Source organism: Manis pentadactyla, chromosome 9 (genome assembly GCF_030020395.1).
Source record: "Manis pentadactyla isolate mManPen7 chromosome 9, mManPen7.hap1, whole genome shotgun sequence".
NCBI classification, from domain to species: Eukaryota; Metazoa; Chordata; class Mammalia; order Pholidota; family Manidae; genus Manis; species Manis pentadactyla.
The window spans coordinates 102,394,822-102,422,167 of record NC_080027.1 but is presented as its reverse complement, the minus strand read 5'-3'; the positions used below and the strand labels follow the sequence as shown (position 1 = coordinate 102,422,167).

Here is a 27,346-nt window from a genome sequence, read left to right as displayed (position 1 = left end):
CCTGGGTCAATCTGAATTTCAGTGAGTGGATATTAAGAACTGGCTTGGTCCTGGATTGGAGTGTGAGGATAAAATCAGAATAGTTCAAGAGTCAGGCTCTAGAAATGATAATAGATTCAGTGGTTAAAGTTCAGTGGTATATGTGGAGCACGTTGCCTTGCTAGGTTTCCAGATGTGGAGTTAGTAGAGATTAACAGGAGCAAAATCACAGCACAGAGGGAAGGTGTCCTCTTGACAGGTTGTATGGTAGTTGTAGGTGGTAAAAGGAGAGAGAAATAACTGGTGATGAGGAGGGGTTTGCAGTGCTTCTCAGTGGGGGAGCTTTTGGTTTGGGGCTGGACAGCCTTTGTTATTTAAGGCTGTTGCCTGATACCTGCCACTGTTGCCCCCACTGCCACCACTGTGACTATGGAAAACTTCCTTCTCCATTTCCCCAGTGCCCCCCAGGCTGGGGGTGGTAGTCCCAGATGGAACTGCAGGTTGGTGAGGGCCCTGGACATGGTTTGCTTGGCCTTGACATGGTTTATAAAACATTTGAATTTGGGTATCTTTTGGTTGGGTAGCCAGTCTCCAGTTTGTTGCAGGCTCTTCACATTTATGTTCCCTGCCTAGCTCCCGAGGGCATTTGAGTCTGCTGTCTCATAATAAGTAAACCTCAAGCTGCATACTGCGAGGGAAATACATCCCAGAGAGCTTCTTTTGCCAGGCTTTCATGGGAAACTCCTATCTGCTGAAGAACAAGGTCCCCACCCAAAAATCTGAAGAGCAAACTGAAGCACATAGACCCAAATGCCATCAGTGAAGGAAACAAAAGCTCTAATTCACCTTTTTTTTTTTCTTACTTTCTAGGGTTGCACATAATCCTGGTGATTTTGGGAAGCATAATATGTGGATATTGTTGTGCAAGGATCATTCAGTTTATAGTAACTGCCCTGTTCAGCAATACACTGACTAGTGTCATCCTCTGCATTTCAATGGTGTACATGACTTTCTACATTGGTAAGGCAGAAACAAATACCAAAATGCTGTCTTCAGAGTGAACTTTATGCATCTTTATTTTCCCTTGATCTTGAATCTAGTTGTTTGTTTCCAACCTCTTCCTCCTTCTCTTGACTCCTTTGTGTGTCTTATCATATTATTTTTCTACCACTTCTACTTCTTTCCTGGTATCTCTTAACAGCTCCTTAATTTCAACTCCATGTCCCTTCCCTTTGCATTTCTCCTCTGTGTGGTTCCTCTCTTATTCCTTTTGAACTCTATCTTTCGACCTTACACTGAGTCCCTGGCAGTCTCCTGGAAGAGGAATTGGTACTGAGCTGATTCCTGCTCTGACCCTTAGCAATCTCTCTCTAAAATGAGAAAGTTGGGGGAGCTGCTCCTGAGGTCTTTTCCCACTCAACAGTCTTGAATTCAATGGGAACCACATTGGGGGGACTGTAGAAATGGCAGTCCTCACTCCCAGCTAGGAGGCAGGACAGGGGAGGAAGTCAGGGATAGGGATAACTGTGTTTGGAAGAGGAGCAGGAGAGTAGACTAATTGCAGGAGTTGGAGTGCCCGACACTGGTGGACCTTCAATAATCATTTGCTAGTTTAATTCAGTGAGATTGGGAATTAAATATTTACTAACCTGGCTCAGGTCACCAGTCACCAGGAGCCACTGTAACTATGTTTCTCTTCTCCTCACTCAAGGAGCAGCTCCCATTCATGAAAGACCTCAGGTAGCACAAGGCTCTTACTCCTCTTTTCACCTCCAGTTACCTTAAAGAACTGTTTCCTCTACAGGCAACTTGCCCCTTGGGTGTAGCTCACTGCTCTGAACCAGTAAAATTAGAGAAAACTTTCACTGAAAGTTCATTTCCTTAGACCTTCTTCACTTTTTTGCCCTCTCCTGTGAACCTTTTATGGGTGCTTTAAATGTCTGAAGAAAGTACTTTTAAATTTAGTATTTCTATTTCTTCCTTGGGTGGAGGCTGTCTCTTATTCGTATTTCTATTTACTTTCTTTTCTGTGTTCCCCCAGCCAGCCCCAGTGCTCACCATATGTCTGTTAGTAATTGAACACATCTTGGTTGAATAAGCTGATACTAGTTCTTGTGCTTTGGAGTTAGGCAGACTTGAGTTCAAACACTAACTTCATAATTCATTAGCTTGGTGACCTTGGATGAATTACTTAACCTCTTCAAAGTTTAAATTAGTTTCCTCATGTATACAAGTAATAGGATAACTAATTTATAGGGTTGTTACTGGCGTTAATGAGATAATGGGTGTTATGTGACTCGCTTAAGTTGGTGTGCTGGAGATAGAAGCTACTAGCTCATGAGAGCTGTTTGTGTACTTATCTTCCCATCTCTGTGTTCAAGTGGCATTGTGTTGGTAGCTTGAAATTGGACACAGTGGAAGTATTTACCCCGTGGAAGTTGGCAGACACTACCTATCAGGGCTTTTTTTTTTTATAATCACCAGAGAGCTGGTTTTAGACATTTATCTGCATACCTCAGGACTCAAGATAGGGCAGTCAATAAATGTTAGTTCCCTTTCTCTTTCTCTTCTAAAAAATAGAAGGGATTCCTGTCACTGCTTGGCAGGCCTGGAATAGACACCCCTCCTAGCCCTCAGGAGGAACTACTGCCCCCAAACCCTTGATCTTGGGCCTCTAGCCCCCAGAACTGTGAGACTGAAAATCTCTATTGTTTAAGACACTTTGCTTGTGGTACTCTGTTACTCCTCCATTACACTTCCTCAGCTTAAAGGACTTAAAGAACAACCTTGGCAGCCCTTTCCTCCTATGCTTAATATGCTCCTGCCAGCAGGAGTCAGTAACAGACATTGTAATAGGGAATTCCATTGCCAAAAAGCTAACCATAGATAACATTCTCATTTATACATCCTCTGTTGTTACATTTCTGTCATGTTATTTGTTTTTTTCCTTCACTGATGAATATATTGTCAACTGGCTCAAGTCCAGGGAGTATCTGACTTAGGTTAGAGAGTCACCTCTTTGAGCTCATATAGTAATTTCCATTTTTGTCTCAATTGTGTTAAGTTCATGAAACCTGGACTGTTTAGAAATAACTTGTATCAGCACATTCATCATTTTTTCACAAAATAAAACAATCCAAAAATGGCACAGACATTGCGCTATAGAAAAATGATGCAATGCTTCTGGAACATTGTTGGTTGACGGGTAGTACAGCTTGAAATATTAATATATCAGCCCATGGAAGGAAGTTTGAATTTAGGGTACTTTAAGAGAGTCAGTGTAAATTCATGAAAGATGGTGGGTTACATAAAAGTCTAGGCCCGAAGTATACCAAGAGAGGTAGTAGGAAGCATCTCTCCTAAAGAGGAGTATTTTATCAAGTGACATTGTTCAGAATTTCTGTGGAATGGGGATAACAAAAAATGGATGACTTTTACTCAACTTCATCATTTTAAAACCCTACAAACAGTGCCCCTTCTGGCCCATGCCGGGGCTGATTGCTCTGCTATCTCTTTGTTAGGATCCTGGCCTAGGCTATGAAGGTCAAAGGCCTTCATCATCACCCTGATACATTCTAGTTAGGATTCTGTTACTCTTAGGAAACAAAATCTTTTTGATTCTCCTATCAGAAGGACCTTCACTTTCTCTAAACCCGAGAGAGACAGAGATGGATTGAGAGAGGCACTTGCCTGCAGCATCAATTTTCTGTTGAATCAGAAGAACTTTCCGATTCTATAGTTAACCACTTGGTTTTATGCTGATGAACATGGCTTCCTATATTGCATGTTCCCCAACTTTTTTCCCCCTTCTGGAACATTTAAAATACAATTTGATATAATAGCATTTGTAATTTCTTAAAGCCTTTGTTTTTCTAATTACAATAGTAACACATGCTTATTGTAGAATTATGGAAAAATTCATGAAAGGTCAAAGAAAAAATACCTATAAACCTATGTTATAAATTTAACCACTGAAACATTTTGATATCGTCCTCAGTCTTAAAAAAAATAAAAGAAACATACATGCATATATTTATATATGCATTTACCATATATTTTGGTAACATTGGGATTATACTAAATAAGATGGTATCAGTTTTTTAAAAAGTTTAGTGGTTTCCTCATAGCCAGATGTTGTCTCTAGGTAGCAACTATTACTGAAAGACTATGATGAGGTTTAAAGATCCAATAATACTAATTATAGGGAATTGGAAATAAGGTTTCCGGAGACAGTTTTCCTATCATCACAGTTCTCAGCACTACTGGGTTTACTGTCATTGGCTATTTATATTAACTTTAGTTAAATAAGTAGGTAAAAAGATATCTATTAGATAAGCCAGAGGAATAATAAAATCTATTAGATAAACCAAGGATTAATAAAATCCTCTTCAAATTAATAAACAGTGTTAATTTGCTAAGTGATAAAGTAAGCATATAAAAATAATTAATAGCACAATCATAATAGTTATCATTTATTCATTGTTTTAAAGTGTGCCAAGTACTTTTCCCGAGAACTAATGATATCCTCACAATAACTCTATGAGGCATTATTCTTTTATACCCATTTTACAGATGCTGGGACACTGAGAAAAGGGAGGCCACATTCTCAGAGCAACCAGCTCTGCCCATTCCAAAGCACATCTGTTCCCGCCGTGCACGCACATTATTTCCCTTCCTTCCTGTCTGAGGCTTATAATGGGCTATTTGAAGGCTCCGTAGCCAGTGACTGTTGGTATCTCTGGTATTCGAGCCTTCTTTATGGCTGGTTTTCCTGCCTCAGACAACATTTGGACATTTGTTTAGAGCCCAAGAAATTACAATTTTAGGGGAGTCTATCTAAATCAGGCAGAAGAATAGCAGGCTTCAGGCCCTGCAGTCACCATGGAAGCACTGAGCTTATACCACAAATCCTAGGACATGCAGCACAGTGTCACTGAGGTGCTGGGCAGAGGCTGTTAAATTTATTTTCCTAGTAGCCCTGTCTTCAGGGATGGTCTACAGCAGGTGTTGGCAAACTGTATGGTCTATGGTCCATATTTGGTCCACAGACTCTATGGCTTAAGTGGTCCTGCCTTCATGGACAGTAATTAAACTCCCTTTTTAATACCTTTTTTCTACTCATTAATTTTTACTTTCAGTACCATGCCTATTTTTGTACAGCCCATGAGCTAAGAAAAGTTTTTACATTTAAAAATGGTTTTTAAAAAATCCCTACAGAATAATATTTTTCAGTATGTGAAATTCATTTCAGTGTCTATTATTTATTGGACAGTCATTAGTTTATGGATTATCTATGGCTGCTTATGCATTATAAAGCTGAGATGAGTAGTTGCAACAGGGACATATAGCCTGCAAAGACTAAATATTTACTCTCTGATCCTTTACAGAAAAAAGTTTGCTGACGCCTGACCCCAGGATTATATTAATCCCTTGAAGCAATTTTCTAAGACTGGCTGTTAAGTTTCTCACCAGTTCTTGACTCTTGACTCTTATCTCAGTGCAGATTTGAATGTAACTAATTTTATTCATTTTTTTTCTCCCCAGTGGAATTTTTAGGAATGTCAGGTATGGTTGTGTTAGTCATCGTAGGACTGAATTTAGATTCCTTAAGCTTTAAACGGAGGATCCAGTTAATAATTACTAAGTAAGTCTTCTATTGTATACTTGGTATAAATCTTATAGAATTATAATGCTTAAGTGGTCCTGCCTTCATGGACACTAATAAAACTCCCTTTTTAACAACTTATTTCTACTCATTAATTTTTAATTTCACTACCAGTTATATTTGAAAAGAACTTAAGGTACCAATTATTATTGACATTAATTGATATTCCTATCATGAATAATGTGGCTCAGAGACCATAGGACATTTTATGTGTAACTCTGATAAAAATTTACTTTGAATTGTAGAAAGTTTAAAATAAACTTAATTCCTTTGTTTCCTTCATAACATACCTGAATGACAGTCTCCTGGAAGAGCTGGGAAAGGAAAGTAGCAGAAAGATGCAACACCAGAAAAACTCTTACCTATTTATTACACCTGGTAATGCATGTCATATGGATATCTCTGGGCAGAGGGAAAACCATTTACCTGTTTTCTCAGACAAATGAGGTTGGCCTTTCTCTGAGACACTGTGATAAATCACTGAATTATTTCTGTAATTATCTGTGATGAATTACAGAATTGTTTCAGAATTATTTCACACCAAGTCATAGGCCGGTGTAGAAATTCTCAATTAGATGGAAGTTGAAATGAGAAAAATAAACCATAATCTTGAAGATTGATTTCTTTAATGTAAAGGACTATCCATTTTTCTAAAATTATGTCCTTCCTACTTTTCTGGTGTTTAAAATGCCCTTTCTTTTATGAAATTCCAGTGATAGAAGATGGTACTTTTTTTTTAATAACTCTACTTAGCAAAAAAAAAAAAAAAATTGGCATCAATAAACTATTCTAGTTTTATGCAGTTTTGAATGACAGTTTTCTGGTTTTTAAAATCCAGAAGCTTGGAAATGACCAGTTCATAGGAACATACATTTTTTTGTCTGAATTTGGACAGTTTCCTGAACTCAGTCATGCTGTCTGTCAGAGTCATTATAAATTACTCATTCTAGTCATTCAACTGCTTATTCTTTCATCTATTCAACCAACTCTTTCTTAATGTCTCCTGGGGCCTCAATATTGTATCTTAAAAGGTTTGATGCAATGAAAATAAATTCCTTTGCAGAAGGTGCTCACTGTTAAGTGGTGGATGTATTTGTGTAAGAAACTAGTAACTGTAAATAATTACATGTTTATTGGGATCATATGACATGTAAGGCATTTTTTTAGGTCTTGTGGAAACATTTAAAAAAGTATTCTACTTAGTTATTCCATCATTTCTTAATTTTCAGAAAATTAAGCATGAGGTCCCTTCCCTTCCCTTCCAGGAGTTCTGAGTCAGTTGAATCAAGAGGTAGGAATCAGATAATCAGACTATCTGCTTGATGGGAGTAATGCTGTATCAGAGAAAATAGTTTATAGCTGCAGCTAAAATGAGGCTTCCTAATGCTTCCTAATGCTCCTATAGCTATTCAGACCCACCTATAGGAAGACAGATGTGGGACAGATGCAATCACCCAGTCAGTGAAAAGTGAAAGTCCCGATAGAGGGGACACAGAGGAGGCAGGATTTGAGATCTGCCTGTAGAAGTCAGACCTGGCCTTGACCCAGGCACGTTATCACACGGAACCAGAACAGCCCGGTTCCCTAACCACTGCGCCTGGTCAGTAACAATCTTGCGGGTGGGGCAAGGCATGTAGATTTTGGAAAGCATTGGGGTGATTCTAATGCTCTTCTCTGCCTAAGAAGCATGGGGGTGTAGATGCTACAGGGATTCAGAGGAGGGTCACTGCCAGCGCGAGCACTTAGGATGGTTGAGTGAGGAACCCGGGTTAGAGTTAGCCTTACCAGATTGTCAGGAATTCAGTAGATGGGAAAGCAGACAGGAGAGACTTTCAAGGTCAACTTTTCGTGCAAATTACAAGGGGAAAAAGTGAGCAGAGGTTGCTGAGGTGGTCCAGCCAGCTATCACAAAGTTGAGGTTAGCCAGGTGGCTCTTTGCAGCGCCCCAGCTCTGGGTTTAGCTCTGGCCAGCCCGCAGTTGATATGCTGCCAATCAGTCTCAGCGGAGCTGCCCCATCACCAACCTGGGGGTGGGAAGGCCCTCATTTTTCTGCCTTGCTCTTACTGTTCTGCTCTGAGAGGCAGTCCATGGGTCTTGGTGTCGTGAAGGTAAAGGAGAACATGAAACTGGGTGCATTTTAGCTCCAACAAAATGCCTTTAAATGTTGATCATCACAGTGATGGAGGCAAGGATCTCTGTTCAAAGACAAGAATGGCAGATAAGTGGTACAATCATGTAAAAAGGAAACTATTTAAAAACCATGTTGCTTAAGATGTGATTTCCTTTCCATTCATCCTAGGTTCCTAATAATGTTTTCATCTGTATTCCAACATTTAATATATGCTTTCTTTGGTATTGTAATTGGATGTGGAGAATCCAAGCATTTTGGGTTTCACACTGTAGTTTTCATGTTCATCTTATTTGCAACGGTGAATTTTGCAAGGTAAGAATTATAATTGAAAGTTTGCTTCCTGGACTTGGGTTCTCAAGCCCAGAGTTAGAATTGGGAAGCAGTGGGTTACAACAAGAAGAGCTCTGGATGTGGAGTCAGGAAAGCTGTGTTGCTGTCAAGGTCCTGACAGTAGCTTGCTGGGTGATGGGGGGAAAAGGCTTGTTACTCTTCAGGGTTTCATCTGCAAAATGACAGATACCAGCATAACCCATGAGCCTGATAGAAATGCAAATTTATGGGTCCATCCTAGTGTATGGAACTAATCTCCAGCGTATGATCCAAGAAACTGTTTCAACATACATATTAAAGTTTGAGCACCACTGGGCCAGGTTAACAACTCCTAACATTTTTGTTGACTTTCATTATCATTATTATCATCACAACTCTGATAAAGCAATTTATTAAGCCCTGACCACGTACATTTTGCCATTAATAGTAATACGACCTTATGAGGTAGATGTTACTGCATCATTTCACAGATGAGGCCCAGAGAGGTTAAAAACTTGCCTAGAGTCACCCAACTTGTAAGGGCAGAGTTGGGATTTAAATCTGACTCCCATGAGCCTGCTTTTTCTAGAATGCCATTGCCCACACATGGTAGTTGTATCTTCCATAAGAATTCATGACAGTGTCCAAAAACATTGTCATCTCCTCTCAGGATAGGCTGGGCCAAGGGAGCTTACTTTGTTAGATGTTCTCATGGAATATTGCTTCTGTTGACTCTGCAGGCCATGTGTGCAACTGAGTCACTCTCACACAGTAGGCTGTGTGTACAGTTTCTGTTTCTTTCCACCTTGGGAGCTCATGTGCAAGTTGAGATTGGTCACAGAGTATGAAGAAAGATACATGCTTTTTGTGCATCATTTGACTCATCTATGTATCCATTATCTCATTTCATCCCCATGACAACCCTGGTAGATAAGAATTGTCTCCATTACCTAGATGAAGAAACTGGCCAAGTAAGGCAAACTACTTTGCTAGAGGTCAGATGGCTAGTGAGTGCCAGAGAGCTTGTGTGAACTTACGGTTCCACCTCATTAGAGGGAAGGCTTCAATGGAGGGAGTCATCCTAAGGGGCCCTCCAAGTATGGGTGGTCTTTCCACAGAGACTTGTTGAGAAAAACATTTCAGAGAAGATGAGCTCAACAAAGATGTGGACATAAAATCATTGCTAATGTGTATGGTGAGCTGACTGCATTGAAAACATCATTCTAGCCCTATGAATGTTTCTTTTTTTAATTGAATCTTTGTAATAATCCTTTGAGGCAATTACAATTATTGTTATTATCATCTCCATTTTATACATGAAGAAACCAAGGCTTAGAGAGGTTAAATAACTTGTTGAAAGTTTGCATAGTAACCTAGAGAATATATGTATGTGTATACATTCATATGATCAAATATATATTTCCCAGGTATATTTGGGCTTCATCCACAGCTCCTGAAAACACTGGAGAGTCTTAAAAAGGTGAAATGGGTGTTTCATCACATTAATTAGGGACTTAAAGGACTGTCCCCCACCCACACACACAACGAGGGCTGGGGCTCAAGGTTGAATCAACCAACATCTAATAATTTAGTCAATCATGACTATGCAGTGAAGCCCTCACAAAAACCCCCAGAGAAGAGCTGATCACTCTCTGCTTCATTGGATCCTGCTTCTCAGTCCAGGAGAGCGCTCCTATGCTTGGGGAACCAGGACGCCTCCACCTGCCACTGAGCCAGGCCCCAAGCTGCACAAGGATAGAAGCTCCTTTATTTGGGACCTTGCCCTATGTCTCTCTTCATCTGGCTGTTAACTTGTATCCCTTAGGGTATGCGTTATTAAACTGGTAAACATGTTTCCTGAGTTCTGTGAGCCACTCTGGCAAATTAATCAAACCTAAAGGGGAGGCTGTGGGAACCTCCAATCTGTAGCAGGTAGGTTAGAAGCACAAGTGAACTGCCTGGAGTTTGTAACAGGCATCTGGAGTTGGGGGTGGAGGGAGTCTTGTAGGACTGAGCCCTTAACCTGGGGAATCTGGTGCTGTCTCCGGGCAGATCACATCACAATTGAGCTGAGTTCTCCAACAACATGCTGGTGTTCAAGAATTGCTTGGCATTATGTGTGGGAAGACCCCCTCCCACATACTTACACACATTGAAATCTGGTCTGGGAACCTGAATGGAGTTAGACTACTATCACTGCTGTGTATAATATTGTTATTATTATATATACGTGTAGGGAAAGAGCAAACTTTCGCAGCCTGTGACCAGCCTTATGACTTTTTGTAATGCCTCCATCTTGCCCCTACCTAAACAACATTGATTTCCTTTCTATAATTAGTTTGAATTTTTTGAGTTTTATGTTCATGGAATCATATAGTGTGTACTTTCATTCATCTTCTTTCATTCAGCATAAGTAATTTAAGTTTTATCCATGTTGTCCTGTTGCTAGTTCATTCCTTGTTATTGCTGAGCAGTATGGACATATCACAAATCTGTTCACTTGCTGATGGGTATTGGAGTTGTTTCCACTTTTTGGCTATTAAAAATAAAACTTTTGTAAACATGCATGTGCAAGTCTTAAGGACATGTGCCTCATTTTCTCTTGGGTAACTACCTAGGAATCACATGGCTGGATAATATTAGAGGTATATGTTCAACTTTTAAGGAAACTACCAAAATCTTTTCCCAAGCTGTGCCATTTTACATTCCTGCCAGCAATATATGGGAGTTTCAGGTTTTCTACATCTCTGCCCATACTTGGTAAGGTCAGTCTTTTTAACTAACCATTCTAGTAGATACAGAATAGTACCTCATTGTGCTTTTAATTTGTGTTTTCCTAATGACTATTGTTGAGATTATTTTCATATGCCCCAGGCAAATCTTCTTTGGGTGAAGTATCTTTGGTGATTAAATCTTTTGCCTCATTAAAAAAAAAGTTTACTTAGTAAAAGAACAGTGTTTGGGCCCAGATAAACTGACTCCACAGCCTTTGCTGTACTGCCTCTCAGGTTTTGATGTCAGGAAATGATTTAAGTTGTTCTATTTTAGCTGGATGCAGTGATATTTTGGAGAAAAATTATTTAATAAACTTGAAAAGGTTGATGAGAATTATTTTGCAAAAGGCTTAAATTCAAGGCAGAGGAATTTGCTCAAATTAATTATTCACATTGTAGATGGTAATTGTAGATTTTCTATTTCTCAACGACAGGAATTCTTTAAATTGCCTTGTGAAATTCCCAGCTGAGTAATGGACACACAATATATTTTTGAGGCTGAGAACAAGTCAGTTTTATTTCTGCTGAAATCTCATTTGGAGGGCAGTACTAATACTCATTTGATGCAGCTTTCCTAAAGTTTCTACATTTTGGCACAGGGGCCTGTAGAAAAATAATCTGTAGAGGACTAAGACACAAATTGAAATTATTTATATGATACTTACTGTAAGATTCTTGTGGGAACTCAAGAAAAATTTGGTTGAGCTAAGTTTATTAATGTGTCCACAATAATTTTTCTTTTGATCATGATCTGCATGTCTTCCTAGCTTAATTTCCAAATCCAGTCATGGTCTTCTAGGGGATAGATGAGCTTGTCAATATTATTTGAAGGTTTTCCTGCAGAGATTTACCCTGAAAATCTGAACAGTACGTACTAGTGTTAAAGATAATTCCATGTATTTGTATAGAACTTCCAGCATTATATTTTAAGATTTGAGTATTATATACAAAATTTAGACAGATTTGGTGAGCCCCAGAAAGTTTGAACAACTTATCAATAAACTGGATTGTCTTTTCTTTCCTGAAAAATTTTATATGAAACTTTGCAGTTAGCACATAATTTCAACTGTGAATCACATTAATACATAAGGTCTGATTTAAAAAAATGTTTTTCTTGCCACAGGTTTCTTACTGTTGTGTTAGCGAGACCTATTCTGAAGCATTTGAGTTATGAATATAATTGGAGATGGGGAATTGTTATGGCATGGTCTGGAATTAAAGGAGTTTTTACCTTACTCTTGGCTTCTGATATTCATAATTTGGCTGTAGAAAAAACAGACTCACCACAAACGGTAGGTAGAAAAATCTTCTCTCATGATTATTCATATTCATTTCTTTAAATTTTATATAGCACTTATCATTGTACCCAATAATAAAGTTAACCGTTTTTAAAATCAGATTTGAAAAATGAATTCTTTTAAATAGAAAGAAACTTTCAGAGGACAGTTTATTTATGTTGACAGAGTGAAAGGGACTGATAGTCAAGTAATGATTATGGACATGGGTGTTAGCTAGACGTGGGATCATATCCTGGCTCTTCTGTTCACAGGCTGAGTGACCTTGGGTGAGTTCCTCAAACTTGTGGAACCTCAGGTTCCAGTTGAGCTTTGAGATGATGCTTAATAAAATAACAGGCACTTAGTACATGCTCATTAAATGCTGGTTTTCAGTAGCTGTCAGAAAGCATGAAAAAATAATATCCTGTCTAGAGCACACCAACCCCTGTAGCTATTGGAGCAAAACTGAAATACTAGTTAAATATACTAAGGAAAGATAAATTTTGTAAATTTTTGAATTAGGGATCTAGTTATGCTTATGTTTTCAGGGCTACTTTTTAAAAATTTCCTGAAAATTTTTGGCTGAAGACTTACAGTATCTATTGTGAAAAACAAAACTTGGTTTCCTTTCTACTCTCTCTCAAAGCCTTTTCCTCATGGGCTAGCCAGTGGATTTCTGGGCCATCTGGTGGTGGAGCATCTCTGGTACTGAGACTCCAAGGAGATCTAAAGAGCCCAGGGAATCTGCTGGCAGTGTTAGGGCATAGTATTTGTGACAGGACTGTGTGAGCTATTCTAGCTCAAGTTGCTAGAAATCCCCAGGACACCCTGCCACCTCCCAGGTGATGAATCCCAAAGCTGCTCCTGGGAGGGATAAAAGCATGTGAATAAGGTGGATTAAGAACACCTGCTCATCTCCCAAGAAACGTTATTCAGGAGGTCTAGAGATGTTGATGGATTTTCGAATGTTGTACCATCCTTGCATCCCTGGGAAAAATCCCACTTGATCATGGTGTATGATCCTCTTGATGTATTTTTGAATTCGGTCTGCTAATATTTTGTTGGATATTTTTGCATCTATGTTCATCAGGGATATTAGTCTGTAGTTTTCTTTTTTTGTGTTGTCTTTGCCTGGTTTTGGTATTAGAGTGATGCTTGCTTCATAGAATGAATTTGGAAGTATTCCCTCCTCTTCTATTTCTTGGAAAACTGTAAGGAGAATGGGTATTATGTCATCTCTAAATGTCTGATAAAATTCAGCAGTGAATCCATCTGGTTCAGGGGTTTTGTTCTTAGGTAGTTTTTTGATTACTGACTGAATTTCATTGCTGGTAATTGGTCTGTTTAGATTTTCTGTTTCTTCCTTGGTCAGTCTTGGAAAGTTGTATTTTTCTAGAAAGTTGTCCATTTCTTCTAAGTTATCCAGTTTGTTAGCATATAAACTTTCATAGTATTCTCTAATAATTCTTTGTATTTCTATGGTGTTCGTAGTGATTTTTCCTTTCTCATTTCTGATTCTGTTTATGTGTGTAGATTCTTTTTTCTCTTAATAAGTCTGGCTAGGGGTTTATCTATTTTGTTTATTTTCTCAAAGAACCAGCTCTTGGTTTCATTAATTTTTTCTATTGTTTTATTCTTCTCAATTTTATTTATTTATTTTCTGATCTTTATTATGTCCTTCCTTCTGCTGACTTTGGGCCTCATTTGTTCTTCTTTTTCCAGTTTCAATAATTGTGAATTTAGACTATTCATTTGGGATTGTTCTTCCTTCTTTAAATATGCCTGGATTGCTATATACTTCCCTCCTAGAACTGCCTTTGCTGTGTCCCAGAGAAGTTGGTCATTTTGCTGTTGTTTTCATTTGTCTCCACATATTGCTTGATCTCTGTTTTAATTTGGTCATTGATATATTGATCATTTAGAAGCATGTTGTTAAGCCTCCATGTGTTTGTGAGCCTTTTTGCTTTCTTTGTACAATTTATTTATTTTTTTACACTCTTGTGATCTGAAAAGTTGGTTGGTACAATTTCAATCTTTTTGAATTTACTGAGGCTCTTTTTGTGGCCTAGTATGTGGTCTATTCTGGAAAATGTTCCATGTGCACTTGTAAAGAATGTGTATCCTATTTCTTTTGGGTGGAAGAATGTGTATCCTGTTTCTTTGGGGTGTAGAGTTCTGTAGATGTCTATTAGGTGCATCTGTTCTAATATGTTATTCAATGGCTCTGTCTCCTTATTTATTTTCTGTCTGAAATATCTTTCCTTTGGAGTGAGTGGAGTATTGAAATCTTCTAGAATGAATGCATTACATTCTATTTCCCCTTTTAATTCTGTTAGTATTTGTTTCACATGTGTGGGTGCTCCTGTTTTGGGTGCATAGATATTTATAATGGTTATATCCTCTTGTTGGATTGACCTCTTTATCATTATGTACTGTCCTTCTCTGTCTCTTGTGAGTTTCTTTGTTTTGAAGTCTATTTTGTCTTATAAAAGAACTGCAACGTCTGCTTTTTCTCCCTATTAGTTGCATGAAATATCTTTTTCCGTCCCTTCACTTTAGTCTGTGTATGTCTTTGGGTTAGAAGTGAGTGTCTTATAGGCAGCATATATTTGGGTCTTGTTTTTTATCCATTCAGTGACTCTATATCTTTTGATTGGTACATTCAGATCATTTACATTTAGAGTGATTATCGATAGGTGTGTGCTTATTGCCATTGCAGGCTTTAGATTTGTGGTTACCAAAGGTTCGGGGATAACTTCCTTACTATCCAAGAGTCTAACTTAACTCACTTAGTATGCTATTAGAAACACAGTCTAAAGGTTCTTTTTTTTTTACCCCCCTTTTCTTCCTCCTTCATTCTTTATATATTAGGTATCATTGTGTACTCTTTGTCTATCCCTTTTTATTACCTCTGGTGACTGCTATTTAACCTTAGTAACACTTCCATCTATAGTAGTCCCTCCAAAATACACTGTTGAAATGGTTTGTGGAAGCTAAATTCTCTCAGCTTTTGCTTATCTGGAAATTGTTTAATCCCTCTTTCAAATTTAAAGCTGATCTTGCTAGATAAAGTATTCTTGGTTCGAGGCCCTTCTGCTTCATTGCATTAAATATATCATGCCACTCCCTCTGGCCTGTGAGGTTTCTGCTGAGAAGTATGATGATAGCTTGATGGGTTTTCCTTTGTATGTGATCTTGTTTTTCTCTCTTCCTGCTTTTAATAGTCTGTCTTTACCCTTGATCTTTGCCATTTTAATTATTATATGTCTTGATGTTGTCCTCCTTGGGTCCCTTGTGTTGGGATATTTGTGTACCTCCTTGGCCTGAGAGACTATCTCCTTCCCCAAATTGGGGAAGTTTTCAGCAATTACTTCATCAAAGACATTTTACATCTCTTTTTCTCTCTCTTCTTCTTCTGGTACCCCTATAATATGAATATTGTTCTGTTTGGATTGGTCACACAGTTCTCTCAGTATTCTTTCATTCTAAAGATCCTTTTATCTCTCTGTGCCTCAGCCATTTTGTATTCCTCTTTCCTAGTTTCTATTTCATTTATCGTATCTTCCACCTTATCTAATCTGCTTTTAATACCCTCCATTGTGTTCTACAACAACTGGATCTCCATCCTAAATTTGTTCCTGAGTTCTTGAATATTTTTCTGTACCTCCATGAGCATGTTAATAATTTTTATTTTGAAATCTCTTTCAGGAAGATTCATGAGGTCGATTTCATTTGACTCTTTCTCTGGTGTATTCATAATTTTGCTTTGAAGCAGGTTCCTTTGAGCTTTCATAATTTGTCTGTGGTGCCCTCTAGTTCCCAGAAGCTCTACTCTCTGGACCTGCTCAGACCCTGGAACAATGTCACGGGTCACACGGGAGCAGTGTTCTTGCTTGGGGGGAGGAAAGAGCTGTTTCCTCCTTTCCAGCTGCTATGGTTGTCTCCTCTGCCAGAACCAGGGGGCCGATCACACAGGTGCATGCCTCTATGCTTTGTGTTTGTAACTGCTGTAGGTTGGGATTCCCTCTGGCTGGGCTGACGCCAGGGCAGGGTTTGCCAGTTTGTGAGCCTGAGCCAGGTGCAGGCTAGCTGGGAGGAAGACACAGCAGGCTGTGTATCACTGTGAGGGGCCTTGGAGCTGTGTAGCCAGCCAGTGGGATGGAGCACCTGAAGGTTGTTTAAGCTCCCAACCTACTGGGAAGCATGCACCCAGACAATTTTGTCTACCTGCCATTTCTCCTGAGCAGTAAGCTCTGTACAATCCTTCCCCCTTTAGCAGCCCTCTTGCTTTTAGGTAGTCTCTCAGACTGCCCACCCAGGTCAGCCAGATATGAATCCAAGTTTTTCAGAAGCAGCTGGAATCTCCATCTCTCCAGGTATTATTTAGCTTTCTACCCGCAATAAATCACCAGACCACCATGCAATGTAGGCTCATGCTCCCAGAGCAGATCTCCAGGGCTAGGTATTCAGCAGTCCCAGGCCTCCACTCCCTCCCTGCTCTGTTTCTCTTCCTCCCCCTGGTGAGCTGGGGTTGGGGAAGGGCTTGGACCCCCTGGGTCATGGCTTTGGTATGTTACCCTATTCCATGAGGTCTGCTCTTTTCTCCAGGTGTATGCAGTCTGGTGCAGCCTTCTTTCCTGTAGCTTTTTCAGGATTAGTTGTATTAAATTATATTTTCGTATTATATGTGGTTTTAGGAGGAGGTCTCTGTCTCACTTCTCATGCAGTCATCTTTAATCCAGTCTGTCTATTGACACTTTACATCTGGGGACATGGTCTGGGAAAATTTGGAGTTCAAACAAACCTGTGGTTTTGCAAGGACTTTGGGACTCCCCAGGCATCAAAGAAAAAGCGTAATAACATTTGAGCTCCTTCAAGTTTCTTTTGTACAAGGAATTGGCTTAAAACCACCAGTGAAATGTTAACTAACATTTGAGTATCATTTTACAGTGTTTCACAAATATGTCTGATGTTATGAACCCCTTTGACACCACCCCAGACCTACAGAATGAGAATCAACAGGGAGAAAGCCTGGAAGTCAGTATTTTTAAGAAGCATTCCAGGTCCTTATTGCTATCAGTCAATTTTGGGAAACTTGTCCAAAGGACATATAGCTATGAACTCAATTTTTCAGTAGAGGACCCTGAGGCTCAGAATGGTTAACTAGTCCCAAATTACATGGTTAATAAATGGCAGAGCCAAGACCTACAGACCTATGAAAAATGTGGTTGTGTCTCTGCTTCTGCATGGTGCCTCTCCAGACCCCACCAGAGTTCCTGCCTGCTTCTTCAGAGCCTCTTGTGCAGCTGTAGTACATGCTGGTGGCAGGCACACTTCCCCATCCCTCCTGTGGTCCCCACTGCCTGCTGTTGCCATGGTGTCTCCCCAGCCCCGCAGGTTCCACAGCTGTGTCTGCTATGACCACCACCTTGCTGACGTTGCATGGCTGCTGCTGAAAGTGGCAAGTTGGAGAGCTCCTCTCTCAGTATTTTTTTCCGTCCCAGAAACCACAAAATCTATTTTTTTCATTCAGATTGAAAATGAGTTTTTACCCCTGTATATTACATTCAAGCAGTATCCACAAAACAACCCTTTTGCTTCAACTTACTTATCAGAGGCAGAATTTTAAAATGTAGATAAGATGTTAAGATAGAATGTTGTTGATAGTAAATTGAGCAATGATTCCCTTTGGAAAGCTTATTAATGTTTTGGTTCTGTTTGTGTGTGTGTGTGTGTGTCTTTTTTAGTTTATATTGTATGCACAAGTGATATCGTTAATGACCATGGGAATAAATCCATACATGATGATTCATTCAGCCAGGACATTAGGTAAAGTATATCTGTCTTTCATTAACTGGGGAGAATAATGCCAAGAGATTATTGTTGGGGGTTGTGTGGACATTTCTTGAACAGGAATTGATTATGAAATCATTCATTTTCATTCATTCATTATTTATAGATGCTCTATTACTTGGGATTTTTGTTCAGCCAGTTTAACAGAAACCACGTTAACTGTAGCTTAAACAAGACAGGTTTTTTTTCCCCCTCTTCCACAGAAAGTCTAGAAGAATGGGATGGTTCTGCTCCATAAGGTTGTCTAGAGATCCAGGATCCTTTTCTTTTGTTGCTTCTCCGGTCCCTGGGGTGTTGTTCTTGTCTGCAGGGTAGAAGTTGGCTCATTACCACTGTATCTTCAATCCAACCAACTACAAAGGGAAAATGGGAAGGGATGTGGCAATGGAGGATAAGACCTTCTTTTTAAGGGCAGAATCCAGAAGTTGTATAGTTCATTACTCTTTACATTCCATTGGCCAGAACTTAGTCACATGGGCACACATGGGCAAGGACACCTGGGAAATATTTTCTTTACCTGGCTGGCCATGTGCTCAGCCAAAACATGGAGATTCCATTGGTAAAAGAAAAAGAGGAGAGTGGGTATTTGGAGACAATCAGTGGGCTCTGCCACAGTTGCCTATTTCTAAGAAGAAATTTAAGGCTGTTGAAAAAAATTATAAGTATGATAAAAGCACAAATAGACACAAGGTTAATAGAGAAATGCAGGATAAAATAATCTGTGGTGATGAGGTCAAGGGGGGAGGAAGAGATTATATGCAATCTTAGAATAGGGCCTTAGTATCATCTGATATCCCATGACCTGGTCCTTAGCTCTGCTGGGGCAGAGAATTGATCCTGTCAGGGTATCTAGAATTGATCAGACTGTTGAAGATTTACATATGCTGTACTCACAAGAGAATGTGGATAAAGCAGAAAATCAACTTATTTATTTATAATGAGAAATGATATCTTTTTACAGCTGAAATAATCATGATCATTATTCAGGGTAATTCACTTCTAAAAACCAATTTCCTTGGTAAACCAAATTAGTCCTCAGAAGGTTTCTTGGAAAGTGTGGAACATGAAAGGTCAATGAAACGATAATGTTGAAGGAGAGTTCTAAACAGAAAAACAGCCTGGTAACCATGCTCCATCAGACTGACAGGAGACATCACCGCTCTGCTTGTCTTTTCACAGTCCTGCCCATTCCCCAAACTGTGTGCCACTGACACTATTGTAGGATATCCTGTGACACCCAATTTCTGAGCTAAGGGCTCCAGTATGTGAACAGGGCTAGTAAACAGGCAGATTTTTAGCAGCTTTCCATTTCTCCCTCTTGTGGGTTTGTTATTGTTTGCGGTGGAAAGGTGTGCTTGGATCAGCAAAAGCCCACTCTGGAGCTTAAGTAAAGTTAATTGACCCCTGAGGCTTACTCACACCTTCCTTCCCACCAATTTTCCTGGACTCCCCAGGACCCAAACCTATTCTGCTGTCTTTGCTGAGGATGTAGCATTTGGGTTTCTCCCATGTTTGCTTTCGTGTGATTTCTCTCACCCTGTGATTCCTTGTGATTCCTTGTGATTCCTCTTACTTTTACTCAAAGGCAGGATCAAGGGATTTTACTATCATGGTAATGTTTTTTTCTGCTCTTCTTCTTCCCTTATAAATTTTTTATTGTATTAACTAAACCTCAGAAATTCTTATGATGGAACAAAACATATGTGGCAAGGACTCTGTCTTCTCAGAACCGATATGTGGACCACATGGTCCACATACACTTGTGTTTCCTCAAAGCAACTGGGAAGTGACTCTTGCTCCACCATATGGGTAGGATGTAATTAGGCAAGTGAAAAAGCTTTCTTCTTGTGTGACCTCAGCCATGGGAATTTTAAATCCAAAGTTGACACCTTCTGACTCTTCAGAGAGCGGTCAAATGCATCTTTGCTCTAGACCATGGTGAACTGAGAGGGCCATGCCCCCAGACCTTTTTGAAACCCACAAATTTCAAATAGTACTGTTGCACACAGTGCCCTGTAATGAATGCAGTAAGGCTGAATGAAAACATTTAGAAACCATCTTAACTCTTTCTGAGACATTTCATATGCAGTTAGGAACAGGGAACTATTTTATGGAGATGGAATTCCATAGACTACACTAACTCATTAAATTCTTCTTTATGGTCAGCGAGCCTCATAGCTATAACTTCAAATTCACTTCTGTAAATTCTGGATGTATAGATTTGTTGGCCAGCAAGCAGTGATGTTAAATCTGAGGGATCTCTATTGCAGTGGCCTTTAAATTTTATTATGTACAAGAATGAGTTGGAGAATTTGCTAAAATGCATATTCCCAGGCCAGTATGATTCTCCAGGTATAGAGAGGGGCCCAGGAATTTGCATAATTTAATAAGCAGCCCTGCCTTGGAAGACAGGTAGTTTTGTGCACTTTGATAAATACTCTAAGCACTGTGGCTTCGCTCTGCGGATGATGCCAAGAAGTTACCGTGTCATGGGATTATTTTGCTTTTTTGCTTTTGTCACTGTAGTCTGTTAAGGCCCTTGCTTTTCTTTGTCGCAGGTCTGTGTGCTATTTCCCTTCCAAGACAAACAGCCATGCAAAATACCATGAAGCACATACAGGACATAATATGGAACACTATAACTTTATTTAAGACAGAAAAAATTTTGACAAATGTTGATTGGACCTTAGTAGAAGAAAAAACAAAGATTGAATACATCATTCCTGTGAGTTGATATCTCAAAAAAAAACAGCCTTTTCTCTTTCTCTGTCTGCCTCTCTTGCTTTAGTTTATTATAAAAAATTGATTCTGCTGATGTCAGAAAACTGAGGGGGAATATATTTACTAGCTTTGCTATCTTGGTAAAAAAGCTTCTTTGAATCCTGTCTCTAAAGAGAAGGTCGTGGTGGATCTAGCCATATTTGTCAAATACAAGAAAACGTGTTTCTATAAACTGGCTGATTGAGTGACTATGAATGGCGTCTGCCAAGCTGATGTTTACAACCAATCACAGAGCTGAGAGATCTCGCTTGGTATAAGTATTATAAAAAGCAGAAAACACAGGCTGCTTCAGAGAGCAGTCTAGCATAGACAGCTTTGAGGAAGAATTTGGCTTCTAAATCTCCCCAAATGAACAGTTATTTCACCACAATAGAAAGCAATATTTCTTACACGAGGAACATGTAAGAAATGTATTATTATCCAGTTAAACACCCCTTCCTTTTAGAAATTCTGATTTGAGTTACTAGAATCTTTGTTGATTGAAGCATGTGATGGCACCTAATTATTTTTACTTATTTTTAACTTTATCTCTCTCTGTTTTAAAACAGTCTGATACTGTTAAGTTTTGCCACGTTTCATGTGATGAGAAAACGGATGAGGAGTCCCCAACAGATGAAGTTTTAATAGAAGAAGCCAGATTGCATGTAGCTATTATACAAATGGTTGGTACTGTTCACATAATCTGCTTCTAACTGAAAAAAAAATTCTTTTTTTTGCAATACTTCTTTTCTTACATACGGTTTTCAGGTGACTGGAAAAAAATTATTTTCACCTTCTGATAGCCTGTTGGTCATTAAAATGTATGTTTGATTTATGAAAGTTAAAAAATGAAAATAAAAATTTCTGAGGTTTTAAGTTCAAGTCATAAATCTTACTCTAAGTCTAGCAAATTTTAGCAGTTCATTTTGAGAGGGTGTTTGGTGCCATTTACACTCCTAAACGTCTTCAGATATTTGCACCTGCTTTTAGAAATTTAACATATTTGAGTTCCTTTGATACAAAATTCTCTCAAGTGGTTAATTGACTCCTGTAAATCTAATAAGTCAAGATAAATCTAGTGAATTAAAAATTCTCTTTAAATACTTAAGATTTAATATTTAAGTGTTCTAATATAAACATAGGAAAAGTACTAGGTGAAATCAAGCTGAAATCAACTTATCAAGTTGCACATTTTAAATTGCGGTTATATTCTAATAGGACAAATCTTACTCAATAGTACAAGTATATAAAATCTTCATTATGCCAAAGTTGTCCTTTACTCTTACTTACTTAATATGAAGAATTTCTAACATACAAAAGTAGATAGAATAGTGTAATGAATCCCCACGTACCCATCATGCAGCCTTAAAAACCATCCACATGTGACCAACTCTGCCCCCTCTACACCTTCATTCACTTCTCCACCTTCCATATTATTTTGAAACAAATTCCAGATTTATCATTTTTATCTATAAATATTTCAATTTGTATTTCTAAATTTTAGGTCTTTAAAGAAAATGCTAATATTGTACCTATTGTACCTAAGAATTAGTAATTCCCCAATAACATCAAATATTGAGTCAATGATCACATTTCCAATTGTCTCGTAAATGTGACAAATGCATATTTTCAGTTTGTTTTTTAACTAGATTCCAATAAAGTTCATGCATTGTTATTAACAGATATGACCTTCAAGTCTCTTTTAATCTATAAATACCTTCCTCATTTCTTTCATTAAAAAAGTTTTTTTTATTAAGGTATTATTGATACACACTCTTATGAAGGTTTCACATGAAAAAAACATATGGTTACTACATTTACCCATATTATCAAGTCGCCACCCATACCGCATTACAGTCACTGTCCATCAGTGTAGTAAGATGCCACAGATTCACTATTTGCCTTCTCTGTGCTACACTGGTTTCCCGGTGACCCCTCACACCATGTGTACTAAACATAATACCCCTCAATCCCCTTCTCCTTCCCTCTCCACCCACCCTCCCACACCCCTCCCCTTTGGTAACTGCTAGTCCCTTCTTGGAGTCTGTGAGTCTGCTGCTGTTTTGTTCCTTCAGTTTTGCTTTGTTGTTATACTCCACAAATGAGGGAAATCATTTGGCATTTGTCTTTCTCCACCTGGCTTATTTCACTGAACATAATATCCTCCAGCTCCATCCAGGTTGTTGCAAATGGTATGATTTGTTTCTTTCTTATGGTTGAATAGTATTCCATTGTGTATATGTACCACATAATCTTTATCCATTCATCTACAGATAGACACTTAGGTTGCTTCCATATCTTGGCTATTGTAAAAAGTGCTGCGATAAACATAGGGGTGCATATGTCTTTTTGAATCTGAGAAGTTGTATTCTTTGGGTAAATTCCAAGGAGTGGGATTCCCGGGTCAAATGGTGTTTCTATTTTTAGTTTTTTGAGGGACCTCTATATTCTCTATATTTTGCTTTCCACAGTGGTTGAACTAGCTTACATTCCCACCAGCAGTGTAGGGAGGGTTCCCCTTTCTCCACCTCCTCACCAGCATTTGTTGTTCTTAGTCTTCCAATGCCGGCCATCCTTACAGGTGGGAGGTGATATCTCACTGTGGTTTTAATTTGCATTTCCCTGATGATTAGTGATGTGGAGCACCTTTTCATGTGCCTGTTGGCCATCTGAATTTCTTCTTTGAAGAATTGTCTCTTCATATCCTCCGCCCATTTTTTAATCGGGTTATTTGCTTTTTGGATATTGAGGTGTGTGAGTTCTTTATATGTTTTGGATGTTAACCCCTTATTGGATGTCGTTTACAGATATATTCTCCCATACTATAGGATGCCTTTTTGTTCTGTTGATGGTGTCCTTTGCCATACAGAAGCTTTTTAGTTTGATGTAGTCCCATGTGTTTGTTTTTGCTTTTGTTTCCCTTGCTTGAGAAGATGCATTCAGGAAGAAGTTGCTCATGTTTGTATTCAGGAGATTTTTGCCTATGTTGTCTTCTAAGAGTTTTATGGTTTCATGACTTACATTCAGGTCTTTGATCCATTTTGAGTTTACTTTTGTGTATGGGTTAGACAATAATCTAGAGTCATTCTCTTGCATGTAGCTGTCCAGTTTTGCCAACACCAGCTGTTGAAGAGGCTGTCATTTCCCCATTGTATGTCCATGGCTTCTTTATTGTATATTAATTGACCATATATGGTTGGGTTTATATCGGGGCTCTTTAGTCTGTTCCATTGGTCTATTGTTCTGTTCTTGTGCCAGGATCAAATTGTCTTGATAACTGTGGCTTTGTAGTAGAGCTTGAAGTTGGGGAGCATAATCCCCCCAGCTTTATTCTTCCTTCTCATGATTGCTTTGGCTATTTGGGGTCTTTTGTTGTTCCATATGCATTTTAGAATGATTTGCTCTAGTTCACTGAAGAATACTATTGGTATTTTGATAGGAATTGTATTGAATTTGTAGATTGCTTTTGGCAGGATGGCCATTTTAACACTATTAATTCTTCCTATCTATTAGCACGGGATGTGTTTCCATTTATTGGTATCTTCTTTAATTTCTCTCATGAGTGTCTTGTAGTTTTCAAAGTATAGGTCTTTCACTTCCTTGGTTAGGTTTATTCCTAGGTAATTTATTCTTTTTGGTGCAATTGTGGATGGAATTGTTTTTCTGATTTCTCTCTCTGCTAGTTCATTGTTAGTGTATAGGAATGCCACATATTTCGGTGTATTAAGTTTGTATCCTGCAACTTTGCTGAATTCAGATATTAGATCTAGTAGTTTTGGAATGGATTTTTTAGGGTTTTTTAATGTACAATATCATGTCATCTGTAAACAGTGACAGTTTAACTTCTTCCTTACCAATCTGGATGTGCTTTATTTCTTTGTGTTGTCTAATTGCTGTGGCAAGGACCTCCAGTACTATGTTGCCTAAAAGTGGAGAGAATGGGCATCCTTGTCTTGTTCCCAATCTTAAAGGAAAGGCTTTCAGCCTCTCACTGTAATGTATGATGTTGGCTGTGGGTTTGTTATATATAGCCTTTATTATGTTGAGGTGCTTGCCCTCTATACCCATTTTGTTCAGAGTTTTTATCATGAATGGATGTTGAATTTTGTCAAATGCTTTTTTGGCATCTATGGAGATGATCATGTGGTTTTTGTCCTTCCTTTTTTGATGTGGTGCATGATGTTGATGGATTTTCTAATACTGTACCATCCTTGCACCCCTGTAATAAATCCTACTTGATCATGGTGGTTGATTTTTTTGATATATTTTGGAATTCAGTTTGCTAATATTTTGTTGAGTATTTTTGCATCTATGTTAATCAGGGATATTGGTCTGTAATTTTCTTTTTTTGTGGTGTCTTGGCTTGGTTTTGGTATTAGAGTGATGCTGGCCTTCTAGAATGAGTTTGGAAGTATTCCCTCCTCTTCTACTTTTTGGAAAACTTTAAGGAGGATGGGTATTAGGTCTTCAGAAATGTTTGGTAAAATTCAGCAGTGAAGCCATCTGGTCTAGGAGTTTTGTTCTTTTGTAGTTTTTTGATTGCCAATTCGATTTCGTTGCTTGTAATTGGTCTGTTTAGATTTTCTGTTTCTTCCTGGGTCAGCCTTGGAATGTTTTATTTTTCTAGAAAGTTATCCATTTCTTCTAGGTTATCCAGTTTGTTAGCATATAATTTTTCATAGTATTCTCTAAAAATTCTTTGTATTTCTGTGGTGTCTGTAGTGGTTTTTCCTTTCTCATTTCTGATTCTGTTTATGTGTGTAGACTCTTTTTTCTTGATAAGTCTGGCTAGGGGTTTATCTATTTTGTTTATTTTCTTGAAGAACCAATTCTTGCTTTCATTATTCTTTCTATTGTTCTATTCTTCTTGATTTTATTTATTTCTGCTCTAATCTTTATTATGTCCCTCCTTCTACTGACTTTGGGTCTCATTTGTTCTTCTTTTTCTAGCTTCATTAATTGTGATTTTAGACTGTTCATATGAGGTTGTTCTTAGCTGATGTAGGCCTGCATTGCAATATATTTTCCTTTCAGTACGGCTTTTCCTGTGTCCTGCAGATTTTGCAGTGTTGAATTATTGTTGTCATTTGTCTCTGTATATTGCTTGATCTCTGTTTTTATTTGGTCATTGATCCATTGGTTATTTAAGAGCATGTTGTGAAGCCTCCGTGTGTTTGTGGGATTTTTCATTTTCTTTGCATAATTTATTTCTAGTTTCTTACCTTTGTGGTCTGAGAAACTGGTTGGTACAATTTCAGTCTTTCTGAGTTTACTGAGGCTCTTTTTATGGCCTAGTATATGATCTGTTCTTGGAAATGTTTCATGTACACTTCAGAAGAATGTGTATCCTGCTGCTTTTGGGTATAGTTTTGTACATGTCTGTTAGATCCATTTATTCTAATGTATTGTTCAGTTCCTCTGTCTCCTTATTTATTTTCTGTCTGTTTGATCTGTCCTTTGTAGTGAGTGGAGTGTTGACGTCTCCTAGAATGAATATATTGCATTCTATTTCCCCTTTTAATTCTGTTAGTATTTGTTTCACATATGTGGGTGCTCCTGTTTTGGGTGCATAGATATTTATAATGATTATATCATCTTGTTGGATTGACCCCTTTATCATTATGTAATGTCCTTCTTTGTTTTGAAGTCCATTTTGCCTGATAAGAGTCCTTCAACTCCTGCTTTTTTTTCTCTCTTAGTTACATGAAATATCTTTTTCCATCCCTTCACTTTTAGTCTGTGTATGTCGTTGGGTTTGAAGTGAGTCTCTTGTAGGCAGTGTATAGTTGGGTCTTGTTTTGTTATCCATTCAGTAACTATGTCTTTTGATTGGCACATTCAGACCATTTACATTTAGGGTGATTATTGATAGGTATGTACTTATTGCCAATGCAGGCTTTATATCTGTGGTTACCAAAGGTTCAAGGGTAACTTCCTTACTATCTAAGAGTCTAACCTAACTCACTTAGTATGCTACTAGAAACACAATCCAAAGGTTCTTTCTTTTTAACCTCCCCTTTTCTTCCTCCTCCATTCTTTATATATTAGGTATTGTATTGTGTACTCTTTGTCTATACCTTTTTATTACCTCTGGTGACAGCTATGTAACCTTAGGAATACTTCCATCTATAGCAGTCCCTCCAAAATACACGGTACAGATGGTTTGTGGAAGCTAAATTCTCTCAGCTTTTGCTTATCTGGAAATTGTTTAATCCCTCCTTCAAATTTAAATGATGATCTTGCTGGATAAAGTATTCTTGGTTCGAGGCCCTTCTGCTTCATTGCATTAAATATATCATGCCACTCCCTTCTGGTCTGTAAGGTTTCTGCTGAGAAGTATGATGATAGCTTGATGGGTTTTCCTTTGATGGTGTTCTTGTTTTTCTCTCTTCCTGCTTTTAATAGTCTGTATTTACCCTTGATCTTTGCCATTTTAATTATTATATGTCTTGGTGTTGTCCTCCTTGGGTCCCTTGTGTTGGGAGATTTGTGTACCTCCTTGGCCTGAGAGACTATCTCCTTCCCCAGATGGGGAAGTTTTCAGCATTTACTTCCTCAAAGACACTTTCTATCCCTTTATATGTCTCTTCTTCTTTT

The 27,346-nt window shown here is 38.4% G+C and overlaps 1 protein-coding gene across 1 annotated transcript in view; it reads left to right on the top strand.

The window, feature by feature from the left end:
* SLC9C2 (solute carrier family 9 member C2 (putative)) overlaps nt 1-27,346 on the top strand; it is an 87,281-nt gene that overhangs the window by 21,664 nt on the left and 38,271 nt on the right. Inside the window, exons 8-14 of the mRNA XM_036918481.2 lie at nt 850-999; nt 5,524-5,623; nt 7,945-8,088; nt 11,983-12,151; nt 17,884-17,965; nt 20,548-20,714; nt 21,319-21,432. Coding sequence (XP_036774376.2) covers nt 850-999; nt 5,524-5,623; nt 7,945-8,088; nt 11,983-12,151; nt 17,884-17,965; nt 20,548-20,714; nt 21,319-21,432 — 926 coding nt within the window. The remainder of the gene's footprint in view (nt 1-849; nt 1,000-5,523; nt 5,624-7,944; nt 8,089-11,982; nt 12,152-17,883; nt 17,966-20,547; nt 20,715-21,318; nt 21,433-27,346) is intronic.